The sequence below is a fragment of the Carcharodon carcharias genome, chromosome 2 (genome assembly GCF_017639515.1).
Source record: "Carcharodon carcharias isolate sCarCar2 chromosome 2, sCarCar2.pri, whole genome shotgun sequence".
NCBI classification, from domain to species: Eukaryota; Metazoa; Chordata; class Chondrichthyes; order Lamniformes; family Lamnidae; genus Carcharodon; species Carcharodon carcharias.
Genome location: NC_054468.1, coordinates 66,204,365 through 66,218,867, shown reverse-complemented (window position 1 = coordinate 66,218,867; position 14,503 = coordinate 66,204,365). Strand labels below are relative to the sequence as shown.

Below are 14,503 nucleotides of genomic sequence, written 5' to 3'. Positions count from 1 at the left end.
AAGGAAATAAAGGAGGACGGGTACCAATACTGATTAAGGAAAACCTTACAGTACTGGAGAGAGAGGATGTCCTAGGGGGGTCAAGGACACAACCAGCTTAGTTAGAGCCAAGAAACCATTGAGGTATAATTACACTATGGGTGCATTCTATAGCCTACCAACAAGTGGGAAAGATATAGAGGATTAAATGTGCAAGGAAAACACAGAGAGGTACAAGGAATATAGTGTAGTGATAATGGGGTACTTTAGTTATCCTCATGTAAACTTGGGAAGCAATAATATAAAGGGCAGAGATGAAGTTCTAAGGAATGGGATAGGTCAAGTGGATCAAGCATTAGTAGGGGAACATTTAGAGGACTGTGAACATAATACCATAAGGCTCAGGTTAACTATGGAAAAGAATAATGAGCAATCCAGAATAAAATAATTACTTAGGGGAGGATCTAATTCAATGGGGTGAGAACAGATCTGGCCCCGGTAAATTGGAATCAAAGATTGGCAGGCAAGCTGTAACTGAGCAATGAGCTGTCTTTAAAGAGGAGCTGGTTCAGGTAGAGTCAAGGTGCATTGCCATAAGGGAGAAAGGGCAAACAAATCCGCAGCTCCCTAGAAGATGAAAGTGATAGAGAGTAAGATAAAGCAGAAAAAGGGGTGTATAGCAGATATCAGGCAGATAATACAATTTAGAACCAAGTTAACTATAGAAAATTCAGGAAGGAAGTAACAAAAGAAGTAAACGAAGTAAAGAAAGAATATGAGACGAGACTGGCAGCTAATGTAAAAAAAAGGCAAAAGTTTTCTCTGGGCACAAAAATAGTAAGAGGGTGGTAAAGGAGAGATGGGGCCAATTAGGGATCAATAAGGGCATTCATGCATGGAGAAAAGGGGCATGGCCAAGGTATTGCATGGACACTTTTCATCTGCCTTTACCAAGGAAGAAGATGCTACCAAAGTTTTCGTGAAAGAGGAAGTAGTTGAGACATTGGATAAGCTAAAAATTGATAAAGGGGAGGTGTTAGAGAGGCTGGCTGTATTTAAAGTTGATGGGTCACCAGGACTGGATGAAATGCATTCAAGGATACTGACGGAAGCAAGGGTGGAAATTGATAAAATACATTGTCAGTCAATAATTCAGTTTTTAAAAACAGCTTGAAATAATATCCTCAATATTTCTTTTGAAGGTTGCTTTCCTTCTTGTTCCAGACAAGTCAGTAAGTGTGCCAAAAGTTTTGCAAATGATTTAAATCAGTTATGTTCCTTTGTGGATTCCAGTGATTTGTGTGTTCAATGCATCTGCTGGCTGTTTTCACTTGCAGAATTGTGAGCACCTTTGGAGATTGAGATCCAAAGCAAATTAAATCTGAATTTCTAATTATATAACAGTTACAAAAATTTTAAGTGCAAGTGCTGGTGTACCTAGTACATGGCTTGCAGTTCAAACCACCACCTGCACACAGTAGATTTCCACACATCTAAGAATTCCTCACTTTGGGATTGATGCACATTTAATTTTCTGCCACAAAAACAAGTGCAGCAGATGGATATGGTTCATACATAATGCAGCTGTTACGCTGCTAGTATCAGCCTACTGCTGCAAATGAAGCAGAATTGAGCAACACAGCTTTATTTCCACTTATCACGAGACACTTAGTTCACGTTCCAGTTTCATATGAAACTCAGTGCATTACTCAGACGTGCTGACATCTAACCTTGTGCATACATTCATATTTGGCCAACATTATAATACTCTCTTCAGTCCACTATAATCAAGCCAATAATGATGCAAGCCAAGAGCAAGCTAACACAAACTAACATGGTGAGCAGTGCCATAAAATGTGCTATATCAATGCAAGTTGTTGTTTTTGTTGTACATGAAGTGAAAGAGGAAAGGAAAACAAGCACATAGGTCAATGCAATTTGTATGGTGGTGGTGTTTTATAGTTCACTCAGGGAGTCCAAGCTGATGCGCGATATGTATTTTTACATCCATGTTATAGTCTTGAACTAAGGATAGTGATGGTAGAGGCTCCAAAGTTCTTTCCATTACATGGCTGATCAGGCATCTCCCTGGCTCTTACTACCTGCCAAAGGTGTGCATTGGAAGGATTTGCAGGTTGACACTCAATCTGTTTGACTGTGTTTTGTACACACCTTCCTTGGCCATCAAGTCCTGGAGTGGGGCTCAAACCCAGAGTTTCTGGCTCAGAGACAGGATGCTATCCACTATGCCACAAGACCTTCAAAACTTGTTCAAATTTGGCTAAAACAAAACCAAGCAGTCTAACTTATAAAATCACCATTGATGTAAAGTCAAAAGCTACTTGTACCTTGAAACCATGATGAAACAATTTGCATAGGAAATGAGTTTGCATCTGACTTACACCACTATGTACCAGAAAACCTATTTTAAGAAGTGTTTTTTGTAACTGGACTTAAGCAAAAACATTTAAAATATGAAAGTTCTACTCACAGAGAAATCACTGTCTGGGAACAGCAGCATATCTTTAAGGGGGTGATCCTGAATTTGGCTCTCGCATTCTTCAATGACTGCCTCATAGTCCAGTGGTTCAACGATTTTAGGCTTCTCTTGCTTCAGAAGAAAATTTTTTTAGAAAGTGTTAATCCATCTGCATTTAAATACTGAGGATCCCCACCCCTTAAAATTTAACATATATACTACATGGGGTTGAAGTCCAAAGGACCCCGTACAGCTATTACTGCACATCAATATAGTTAGTTAGAGCACATAAATCATAAGTCTTACTCATTTTTGCTTCACTGATTTTTTTTCTTGAAATTATTGGTTTCAACCTTTTTGGACATATCATTACAAATTCTACCATATCAAAACAGCTAATTGTCTTTTTAGTTCTTTTCACTTGCAAAAGCTGACTATAAAGATTGTGAAGACTAAACACATGCATTTGAGTGAATCCTCACAAAGCTCTGCCACTCTGCAATGACACAATCAAGCTGTGTGACTAACTCATTGCTGACATCTCTATGAAACTGGCATCAGTACTACATCAGAATGTGCAGTAAAATCTTGAGATAAGCCTGCACCAAGCAGTGTTGCCAAATGTGCATGGACATACCCCTGTAGGTTTCACCACATGATCTGCCACCTCCGACCATACCATGCTCTTGCCATTGGCAATCTAACATGTCCATCTTCACAGCATACCATTTTCCTATGCCAATGGAAAGCAAATAGACTATTAATGTCTGACTGGATGATTCTTAACTGTCAATATAAAGCTTTTACACATCACCAAACAGAAGCGTCCAAAGAAATTCAAAAGAAAAACAATTGTTTTCAGTGCCCTGTGATTTTCTCCTGATTGAAGAGTAGTGTCCAAGAGATTAATCCTGGAAGGCAGTGGCAAGTCGCTTGGCCAACTTGTTCTTTGCTCAGTGTTCAACCTGTGAATGATTTTCAGTGGGGCATTGCAGGACAGATTCTAACTGAATTAAAAATCTTCCACAGGCTGAATTTGGCCTCAGTGCACAAAATGAAACAGATCTGCAGTCTTCCAAGCTTGGCATCTATATAGCATGCTCCAATGACCAGTGAATTATTAGGCCAAGGGAAGAAGGTACAAGCAGCTAAATTTCTTCTGACAGCAAGCACACTGGCTGACTAACTAAATTAGCCATGGCATCAATACAGTACTCTACTTCTATGAACAACCATTTTCGGAAATTTATCTATTCTTCCAAGTATTTAAAATTTCATCCTCTGCTTTGTAACATTCTTTCTATGTATCAAAAATGCTGTGATGTTTATAAGAAATAGAATGTTTCCAAATTTCCATGTAATTTATTAATGATTAGTTCTTGAATAGATTCATCTCAATATTTCTCCGTAAAATTTATAAAACACTACAACATGTTTGCTTCTTTATGGTTTCACAACTACCGTCAAAGAATAAAACTATTTTTTTGTGCATCATTTGTCGATTAGAAATTTGCCATTCCTTCAGATCTTCAATTCTATAAAATGCCTCAATAGACCAAAGAGATGAAGAAAAAAGAAAAGAAAGACTCCCATTTATATTACTACCGGTTGTCTCAAAGTGCTTTGCAGTCGATGGTGTACTTTTGAAGTGCAGTCACTGGTAATATAAGAAACACGGCAGCCAATTTGTACACGGTAAGTTCCCACAAAAAGCAGTGTTATAATGATCAGAAAATCTGTTTTTGCAATGTTGATTGAGGGATAAATATTGGCCAGGATACCAGAGACAACTTCCTGCTCTTCTTTCAAATAGTGCCTTTGGATCATTTATGTCCACCTGAAAGGGCAGATGGAGCCTCAGTTTAACATCTCATCTAAAAGGTGGCACCTCCAACATGTAGCACTCCCTCAGTACTGCACTGGAGTGTCAGTCTTGATTTTTATGTTCAAGTCCTTGAGCAGAACTTGAACTGGAATTTCTGACCCAGGGTGCTACCAACTGAGCCACAGCTGACACAGGTTATAACCTATGAATTTAAACAGGGCATGGTGGTAACTATACATCTAAATAATTAAATCATGATTATTTATAAGGTGCAACATTAGGAGTATTTATTCTTTAAAGAGAATCTGTAAACACAAAGCCTTTTTGATGTAGAATGAACTTACCTGTTTTTATTAATAAAAAGGCAATGGTACACCAAAAGAATTAGAAAGAATTCTACATATTCAGAACAAAACAACTGTTAATGTGAACAACAATATTTATATTGTAAACTTCCTGAAGGTTTACACACTTAAAAATGAATTCAATTACTGCCAACAAGTGAAACATTAAACCAAAGGCCATGTAGTCTGCTCTCTCAGGTGGATATAAAAGATGCATGACACTATTTGAAGAGCAGAAGAGTTGTTCCTGATGTTCTGGTCAACATTCATTTCTCATTCACCATCATCAATAACAGATTATCTGATAGCTGTTTGTGGGAGCTTGCTGTTGGCAGTTTGGCTGCCACGATTTCCTACATCACACTTCAAAAATACTATTAGTTGTGAGGCACTTATCCTGAGGTCATCAAAGGAACTATCCACAAGTTCCTCCTTACTTTCCAACTTGGCATAGTATTTCCGGTTTGCCTGTTCTATATCATGGAACATTTTATGTATTTCTGCGGAGACTCCTACTAAATCAACTTTTCTCATATCTGAACAGCCCAAGTATTGACAGCCTCCATCATTTGGGATCAAACTAGAGTATTGTGTTCAATTCTGGACACCATGGTTTTGGAAGTACATGAAGGCTTTAGAGAGGGTAGAAAAAAGATTTACAAGAATGGTTCCAGGGATGAGGGACTTCAGTGACCTTGATAGGTTGGCTAAGTTGCTGTTGTTCTCTTTGGAGAAGAGAAGGTTGAGGGGAGATTTGATATAGGTGTTCAAAATCATGAGAGGTCTAGATAGAGTCAATAGGGAGAAGCTGTTCTGATTAGCGGACTGGAGGGGGTGGCAGGGGTGGAGGAAGTGGTCAAGAATCAGAGGATACAGTTTTAGAGTGATTGGCAAAAGGAGCATCTGCGACATGAGAAATATCTTTATCATACAGTGTGTGGTTAGGATTTGGAATGCACTGCCTGAGAATGTGGTGGAGGCAAATTCAATCATGGCTATCAAAAGTGCATTGAATAAGCACCTGAGGAGAAAATAATGTGCACAGTTATGAGGTAAGGGTGGGGGAGTAGAACTAGCTGATTTAGTCTTAGAAAGAGCCTGAGCAGACATGAAGAGCCAAATGTTCTCTTTCTTTGATGTATGGTTCTATGAAGGAGGGTCTGAAAATCCTCAAAGAAGAGTACTGGGAGTTAATTGTGTGTTTCAGAAACTGGACTATGCAATAAGCAGCTCTAAACCTTTGATGCGGGAATAGCATTTTAAAGTATTTTGATATGGATTTTATGCAGAACATGTTGGACACAAAGTTAGGTTTAGGCCAAAACGCTGCTAATCTGTCCACACTTGAACTTCAAATTCAATATAGTACTGCACTTTACAGTCTCAGCCCATCACTAATGTAACTCAGGTTATACACAGTTTTTACTGGTAGATGATGACGATGCCAGTTAGGTGACAAACAGAGAAAGAAGCCAGACCCACAGTAATGTCTCCTTGAAACCCAAAAGTTTCATTGTTGCCTAGCTTTTAGCCCATCTGGCAGCATCGTGCTCTCCCGGTAGGGCTGAAACAGGCAGAAAAATGGCACAAAGAAGGTGTGCATCAAGACACTACAGCTGCACCTCACCAGCCAGCTAAACAGGCATTAAAGTTGAGATAAGAGTGAGTCTGCACAGCCCTAGAGCTTTTAACAGAGGCTGTACAATCTCTACTTCATCTTGATTTTGAAGTTTAAATGTAGACAGTAAAGACAATGGATGAAATTTTAACTCACTCAAAACCAATCCACCTACTCAGTTCAAATTGGGCCCATTTTGTCAAAAACTAGCTGTCTTGTGAATCTTAGGTATAAAACTGTTCAAAAACTTAAGCCTTTTTGTATATCTCTGTTATGTATAAAATCCATTCACAAACATCTTAGAAGAAAAGCATGACTTACTGCATCAGACAATTATTGCTGCTCAGTTAATAGAGCATGTTGTATTAGTTAGTCCTTTGTTTTACCTTAATGAACCTGAGAAGTTTGCCCTGCTCCTCATTCTCACTCGTGTTCCTGTTGCCTCTCAGTCGTGAAGAGTCCCTTAGGCTTGAGGTGCAGCTAACAATCTGCCAGTGTCCCTGATGGTCAGTGAGTAATGGTGCAGACAGCACCTGTGGGATGGTGTGTTGGGACAGGCCAACTCAATAAAGGGGAATTTGCACCAGGTGTCCCAGGGTAGTTTCCACACAAACCAGATTTTCAAGCAGATGCCCGTTTCTTCACCAGTTCCAGATATGGATCCTCACTTGAAACCAAGCACAGGGAGGCTGGCATGGAGGGTTAGTGAAGGGCCCTCCAATGTAAATACTCTACCCTTTCGCTCCTTTTATAAACAATAAGCAACAGATTTGTGCCCTGAGCGCTGAATTAGAATGGCTGCAAACTGCAATTAAAAACACTGGGAAAACAATAGAAGTTTTATATCTTTAAAAATTCTGTCTACTCAAGGGAGCTAATATTTTTAACTTTTAACTTGATCATTTGGAAAATACTATCATTTAGATTGCCTACATTTGCATCAGAGTTTTTTCAGAAAAAAATTACTTGCAATTATTTCATTTTCAAAACATCAACACTTAATAGCTCGATTTACATTTCATCTCTGCTTTTTATAAATGTTTACTTCTATTGAAATGTTATTTTGTTATTAACTTATTCATATCATGTGGACCAGTAAAGACAAAGGAAATAGGGGCAATGGATTGCTTGATCCATTGTGGATTCCAAATAGCCAAATAAAAGGTCAAAAATCAATATTTTCTGTGACAGCGTGACCCAGACCCTTTCAGTTATCTCTAACCTTACTTGCTTTGGAGGTACATGGTTTAAATTATAATAAACCAATGTTCAACTGGAATCTTAGTATATTTACTGGTTTTCATATTTTTGTACCTTTCAAGGTATGTAGGCATCATTGGCTAGGCCAGCATTTGCTGTCCATCCCTAACTGCCCTTGAGAAGGGCATATGTAATGAGTATAAAATCATATATGTAGTATATAATATTATATGTTATATTATAAATCCAGAGCCACTTTTGACAAGTTGGCTTCCTTGGTATCGATAGGTTTTCTGAAACCTTTGCTCATTGGCTAGGTAGAGATATAACTGAATGCCTGTCTAATGCATAGTTACCACAATTTGTTTTATTGATCACTAGACATGTTAAGCATTGAGTCCATCAGCACCCTTAAATCTGTTTTTAGTTCACATCAGCTACCACAGCACTGGGAACGTAATCAGCAAAGTCGTGCTGACCTAAGGGAACTTTAAAACAAAAATATTTTATTGTAACCCATGTTAAAGGACTGGTGAGGTAACCTTCATCTGCTGTGCCAATTTGTGAAGATCCAGCTTTCCCTGAATAATCAAGCTCTTGATGAAAATATTAATATTTTAGATATGTCAAATGCTGCTGAGACAGAACATCCTCCCAGATCGAAATGGTCACATACTGTAAGAAAGCACCTTAAAAAAATCTTTCTTTTGAAGTTAGCAATTTGCTTGTATCCAAGATCTCTATCGAGCCAAGTGCTGGAAAATGGGATTAGAAAAGATAGGTGCTTGATGGCCAGTATGTACACGTTGGGCCATAGGGCCTGTGCTGTCTAACTCTGTGACTCTCTCTCTCCATGACTCTATTTATTTTAAAAAATTCCACCGCCCAAAACTGAATCCTTCAACATTTCTCTTTGAGTTGAAAACTGCAGCACGCAAATGAAATCCAAACCGATTTCCAAGAAAAATGAGCTGGTATGTAAATCAAGTAAACCTATTCAGGTCTGAACGGGGAGTATACATTTAACAACCACTAAGAGAATAAAAAGAAAACACCAAGGAGTCAGTTGAGATTAAGAGACAGGATGTGGCTTGTGAGGTTTTATACAGAATTTTAAAAATACTGTTCAAAAATATCAGTGGTTTTGAAACTCATTAACAGCTAATTTGTTGTTGTTCTTTTAAGAAAAACACATAATCACTTAAATATTAAAAAAAAACTACATCCCATTCCAGACTTTATATCAGCTATAACCTTCTAGCTTTCAACTGATTTGTGTCTGACAGATTGGCAGTTCCGGTAGACAACTTAAACATTAGCCTTAACTTCCTGTTGCCAGCAAATTGCAGTATACGAACTGATGGTTTAAAAACTTCAGTCAATTTCTGCTTCTGCGGCTGTGGCACAGAGCAATGCCCTCTGGGAGTGTATGTCAACACATTGTCAGGGCTGCATAAGGAGCCTTGGTGCTCAGTATACCAATAGTGGTGTGCATTGTTCTGCACCAAGAGTCCATAGGCAGAACATTTATCTCTAAATATCCATATATTGATACAAGATATCTTATTACATTGGTTAGAGTGAATCAAAGATGTGTTTTTTCTGGTAACAGAGGACACTTGTATTGCAGTCCAAAAGAACTTTCAGTGCTCTCAGCTAAACAATAATGACATCACCAGAATGGGAGATATTAAAAGTGTCCCTATTCTAATCATCAGGAGAACATAAATAAGGTGCATGAAATAACAACAACATGTCTTTACATAGAGCATTCAACGTAGTTAAATGTCTCAAGCCACTTCATGGGAGCACTATCAAACAAAACAGAATCTGATGATATTATGGAAGTGGAAATAGGTGGTCTTAATATTGGCACGGATGTGTGGTCAGAAGATCACCTCAGGGTCAAATATGACACCAACACGATGAACAGACTGATTCAGCTTCAGAGAGTTGCCAGGGAGAGGGATGGCATCAGTGGCTGGGGAATGGAGTTTGTGGAGGGGACCATATGGGGAAACAGAATAATTTAATGTCATCACAAAGCACAATATGCATAACTGAACTGGAATTGTAACAGTTCTCGCATATTCCTCTCTGACCTTGGCAAATAAGGGAAGAAATATAGAAAATCATATTGTGACATCAGTGGAGTTGCCTGGCCAGGAAGTGATATCATCTGAGGCCAGAAGTAACTGCATTATGCCACTAATTATTTTCTTAAAAGAAAAAGATACTAGTAAATGGGGGCAAACAAAACATGAATAGGCAATAAAGAAAGTTGCTCACAATCATTGTCATTTGAACTTGAGTAAGCTAACATGACAGTTAACCTCCCAGCCTGGTTTTCTATTGTTGAATTCAATATACAGTGGGTGCATTTTCTAGGAAAGCACTTTCATCATAGTAAATGCCTGGGTAATGAAGTACTGGGTGGAATCTTAACAGCCCTGTGGAGGCACCTTTGGAGGTGTGGGAAGGGGGAGGGGGTGAGAGTAAATTTGAAAAAGTTGGTTCCTCGATGTGTTCCAAATTCCGTGCACCTTTGCAGGAGGTGGGCTAAAAATAGCAGCTACCCCACCAGGTACCAACTGGTACACAATTAGAGTAGATTAAGTTTCAATTAGAAAAGTTAAACCTAATAGTATGAGATGTTGTGAACAGCACACAGGCCTCCCAGCCATGTCAGCCCTGGGCAGATGAGAGAGGACAGCCTTAAAGCGGGAGGTTGGAGGCTCATAACTTTTTAGGCTCAGCAAGCAGCAATTGGCAAAGCTGCTGCCTGCCCTTATCAGAGCTTTGTCATTGAGTTCTGAAAAAGTGGAGACAGCTGTTCCATGGATACTATTGGCGCTGCAGTGCTCCACTGCTAATCCATCAGTCCAGCCCTCAGCAGCGCTCCCACTGGTTTCCTTGCGGGGGCTGCTGGCCCCCATTCGAGTGGGCTGTGATGTCCAGCATTCCTTCTTCAGGAATCCACCCACCATCCTCAACTGGCTGGCAAACACAGCAGTGGCTTCTTCTTTGGCCACCTCCCATAAGATTCGCAGTGTCAGCACATTTCTGACCAGTGCAGGATCAGGACCCAGATATAGACCCAAAACCTGAAAATCTTTAGAGCCGATAAGGTTCTTCCCAATGGGTGTCCAGTAAAGAATAAGTAAGATCTGGGGGTGTGGGAGCAATAGAAGTGGAAATTGAAGGTCAAAGCTCCCTGAATGCAGAAGCAATCAAAATGCAGAAGAAATCATCATATAGGAAAGCAGATGTAGCAAATGTGTTTTGTGTTGGGGCCATTGATATAGTTCCTCAGTGCACCATTCCCTCAGTTCTGAACTGTCAGATGCTATCTTTGGGATGACATGTTAAATTGAAACCCGTTTTCCCTCTCTGGTGGGTGTAAAAAAAACCCATGATGCTATTTGAAAAAGAGCTGGGGAGTTCTCCTTGTTTTCTTAATCAATATTTTATCCTTCAACCAACATTATTAAAATAAACATCTGGCCATAGTCTCATTGCTGTTCGTGAGATCTTACTATGAGCAATTACTTGCTGCATTTCCTATATTACAACACAGTGTTTGCACTTCAAAAATACTTCATTGGCTGTTGATTGTTTTGGGATGTCCTTGAAGTTATGAGAGGTGCTATATAATTGCAAGTAATGTAATGTAATTAGCCATAGACCACAAGGGATCATTGGCATCTCTCTCTATTGAGAGAGACAAGTGGTTATATGGTTGAGAGGCACCACTCTGCAGCAAGTGTGGGGCAAGGCCAGGAGACAGGCCTCCATGAACAATCGCAGCAGGTATGGGGATTGAACTCACGCCATGGGCATCATTCTGCATCACACTCTAGCCAACAAAGTTAACCAACCCCCTAAGTAATTGCAAGTATTTTCTTTATTTCAATCATTTAGTCCACTGATCCCATAGCCACCTGAAGGTGAGAGAGTGCAGGAAATAAACCCAAAGGGAAACCTGGAGCCAAGTGATGAAAATCTGGTGTGGAAGAAAATTATGTTACATTTAGAAGCTGAGACTAGAGAGTTGATTGCAAAGAGCGGTGATTATTGGCAGTGTTGTCCACAAATGAAACCGCCTTTTTTTTCACTTAATAATTATAAACTTTAAAATAAACTAGCTCACCAGTCAGCCATGCATCCATTTGGACTAATTAGCTGCATTTAAACACTCACTACTTTTAACACAGCGGAAACTTTGGAATGTGCAATACTTAAAAAACAAAAACTTTAGACAAATTTTTAGACAAATTTTGCAGGTGAAACTTGATATAAGTGCAGGAGGACAGCATCACAGAATAAACAGGATGAAAACAGTCTGTTGTGGGGGAAAGAAGCCTAAAGCTTTGTGTTTGGATAATCTCATTAAGTCATCTGTTTCTGCCAGTCAGATTTTCAGAGATGAGAGCTTTTGTCAGAGGAGTGCATTTCACTCAGTGATGGCTTTGTGTTAAAGCTACAGGGACAGATCCCAGTAGGGTTTGGCCGGCCCACTTTGCACCAACCTAAAACAGCCCTTAAAGGTGCTTTTATATTTTAGGAAAGTGGTGCAATAGTGGTATCCCAGTGTCTCCTCAGCGCCATCCACACCCATATCCTTCCATTTATCCTTCCATGTGCCACCATTTTCCATCAGATGCTGGGCATAAGTGAAGAGATTAAATATGGTAGCAGCTTTACAATATGCCAAGGTGAATTAGCAAGAGAAATGTATATTTGTCACAAAGTGCAATTTTAAACATAAAAATACAAATGAACTTAGAAAGAGCTGCTGGGCCCGAGTGTGGCAGTAGATCTGCACCCTCAACCTCTGTGGCCCCCCCACAGCATCCCTGAAACCAACACCTCCCCATGGGCAGAAGGTCTACAAATAAATACACAAATGTCCTGCATGTATCACATATCTATTATAATCTAGACCAACGTCGGTCATCCAACATCGCTCACTTTTTGCCGTGGATGTTAAACAATCTATTTAAAAAGTCAATTAGGTTTTGGAAGCTGAATTTTATGACCTCAACAGGTTAGTATCAGCTCCAGTTACCTTAAACTTCCACCTTAGAGCAGCCACCTTAAAAGGAACTGCAAAGCGAGCAGTTCAGCATCAGCACTGTATCAGGTCCAAGGCTATGTTTGTATATTATGAATCATTGAATGAACTATCACTAAAGGAATGGAGAGGTTAAAAATTGCAACAAAATAAAAAAAAACAAATTCAAAAACTGCTACACAGGCTTTTCTGTCATGCTTCTTGAAAGTGGAGATCATTATGCATCTTTTCCCCCTTCACCTCTTTTCAGTTAGGTAGCCAAACTAGAAATGGGCATACTGTTATAAATGATGAAACGTTCTCAGAATGTTTTCCTTTCTTTGTATAGAAACACAAAGTTTGAGCTTTTCTAATGTAAATAGCGTTTTACCAGTTGGCAAAACCAAATGGGAAGAGAAGAAAAAGGCACATCTCTGAAAGTGTGCCTTAAAAATGACAAAACACATACACCTGGCAGAATTGTGGGGTTGAGAATCTGGTGCAGAACAGCTTATGCATGTTGATCTAAGTCTGTAATAATTATTTAACTATCCAACTTTTTATTCAACAAAATAACCAGCTACATTCAGCCTAAATATTTGGAACTGCTGCTCCATCCATGTTTGATTCCTTGTTCTGATTAGGGCTAGGGTTATAAGGAAATATAACCATAAAGGAAGACTTGAAAGATCAGAGCTATTTTGTTTGAACAGAGTTGAACATTTTGGGTGCACTGAGACTGGTAATACTGGCAATATTTGGTTAAGTACAGTGCATGTCTCAGAAAGAGAAATTTCAAAAAAATACCAACAAAATCATTATCAGATGCCAGAAACTTTTGTTACACCTATATCCGGCTGGCTTCAAAGTATGCTTTATTTAAGCTTTTGGCATGAACCTATGTCAATGCATTACATAAATGCAGGAATCTTACGCAAGCAAATCTTTTGCATGGAGGAATGGAGCAATGGGGAGGTGGAGCCGCATAAATGAGTGACAGAGGATTTAGGCAGATGTAATTCACAAGCCATGCAAACAATTGAGCAAATTCATGGGCTGAATTCTCCGGTCGGCAAGCAGGAGTGGGGCCCACTCGCCGACGCGTAAAATGACGCGCGGTGATGTTGGGTAGGCATCCCAACATCACCGCGTGTCATTTAGATTTCCAATTCGGCAGGCGCGCAGCCGAATCTTTGACATGTCCCAGCTGTCACATGAGGGAATATGTTTTTAAATGCTTTATTTCAGGTTTTACATGTCAAACTAATCTCCCTGAGGCACCTCTGTGGGGAAGGCCTTAATTGGCCCGCCCATGTAAAATGGTGGTACGGCCCCGGTCAGGGGCGCCAATCAGGTTCGTGCCCTCCCTAGCCCACCCCTGGACAACCTCCCCAACGGGGGGAAAACTTTACCCCATGTGTCATAATGTTTCATGTAAAACTGCCATAAATCATGCACAACTTTAAGAAAAATAAAATGACACAATTCTATTCTTATACCATAGTTACGTCAAGACATCGTAGGCTGTAATCTTAAAAGGTTTTCCAGAAGATTTTCCATCTTAATGCAGAAATTAACCATAAAACAAGGAGCATAATTTTCATTTAAATACCATCAAAAACCTTTACTATTAGCCAAAATGTATGACTTCCAAAACAATGGCCAATATCACTGTTCCTTCTCTGCTGTTGGGTCAAAGTCCTGGAACTCCCTTCCTAACTTCCCTGTAGATATACCTAAACCACATGGACGGCAGTAGATCAAGAAAACAGCTCACTATCAGCTTCTCAAGGCCAATTAGGGATAGGCAACAAATACTGGCCTTGCCAACAATGCTCACATCCCATGAATGAGCAAAAAGAATTAAACAAAATAAGGCTGGGAATTTCTTTTTGCATAATTGATATTATGTCTGAAAGCAACTTTCTTTTTAAGTGTACATTCATAGTGGCAGGTTTAGTTCCATCAACATTGGTAGCAAATAAGTATGAGACATGTAAACAAG

At 39.5% G+C, this 14,503-nt stretch overlaps 1 protein-coding gene across 2 annotated transcripts in view; it reads right to left on the bottom strand.

Moving 5' to 3' along the window:
- The window catches only part of dock10 (dedicator of cytokinesis 10), a 377,754-nt gene that overhangs the window by 228,474 nt on the left and 134,777 nt on the right, over positions 1 to 14,503 (bottom strand). For both annotated transcript variants that reach the window (XM_041212097.1, XM_041212105.1), the window contains exon 2: positions 2,471 to 2,590. In XM_041212097.1, the coding sequence (XP_041068031.1) occupies positions 2,471 to 2,590 (120 nt within the window). The remainder of the gene's footprint in view (positions 1 to 2,470; positions 2,591 to 14,503) is intronic.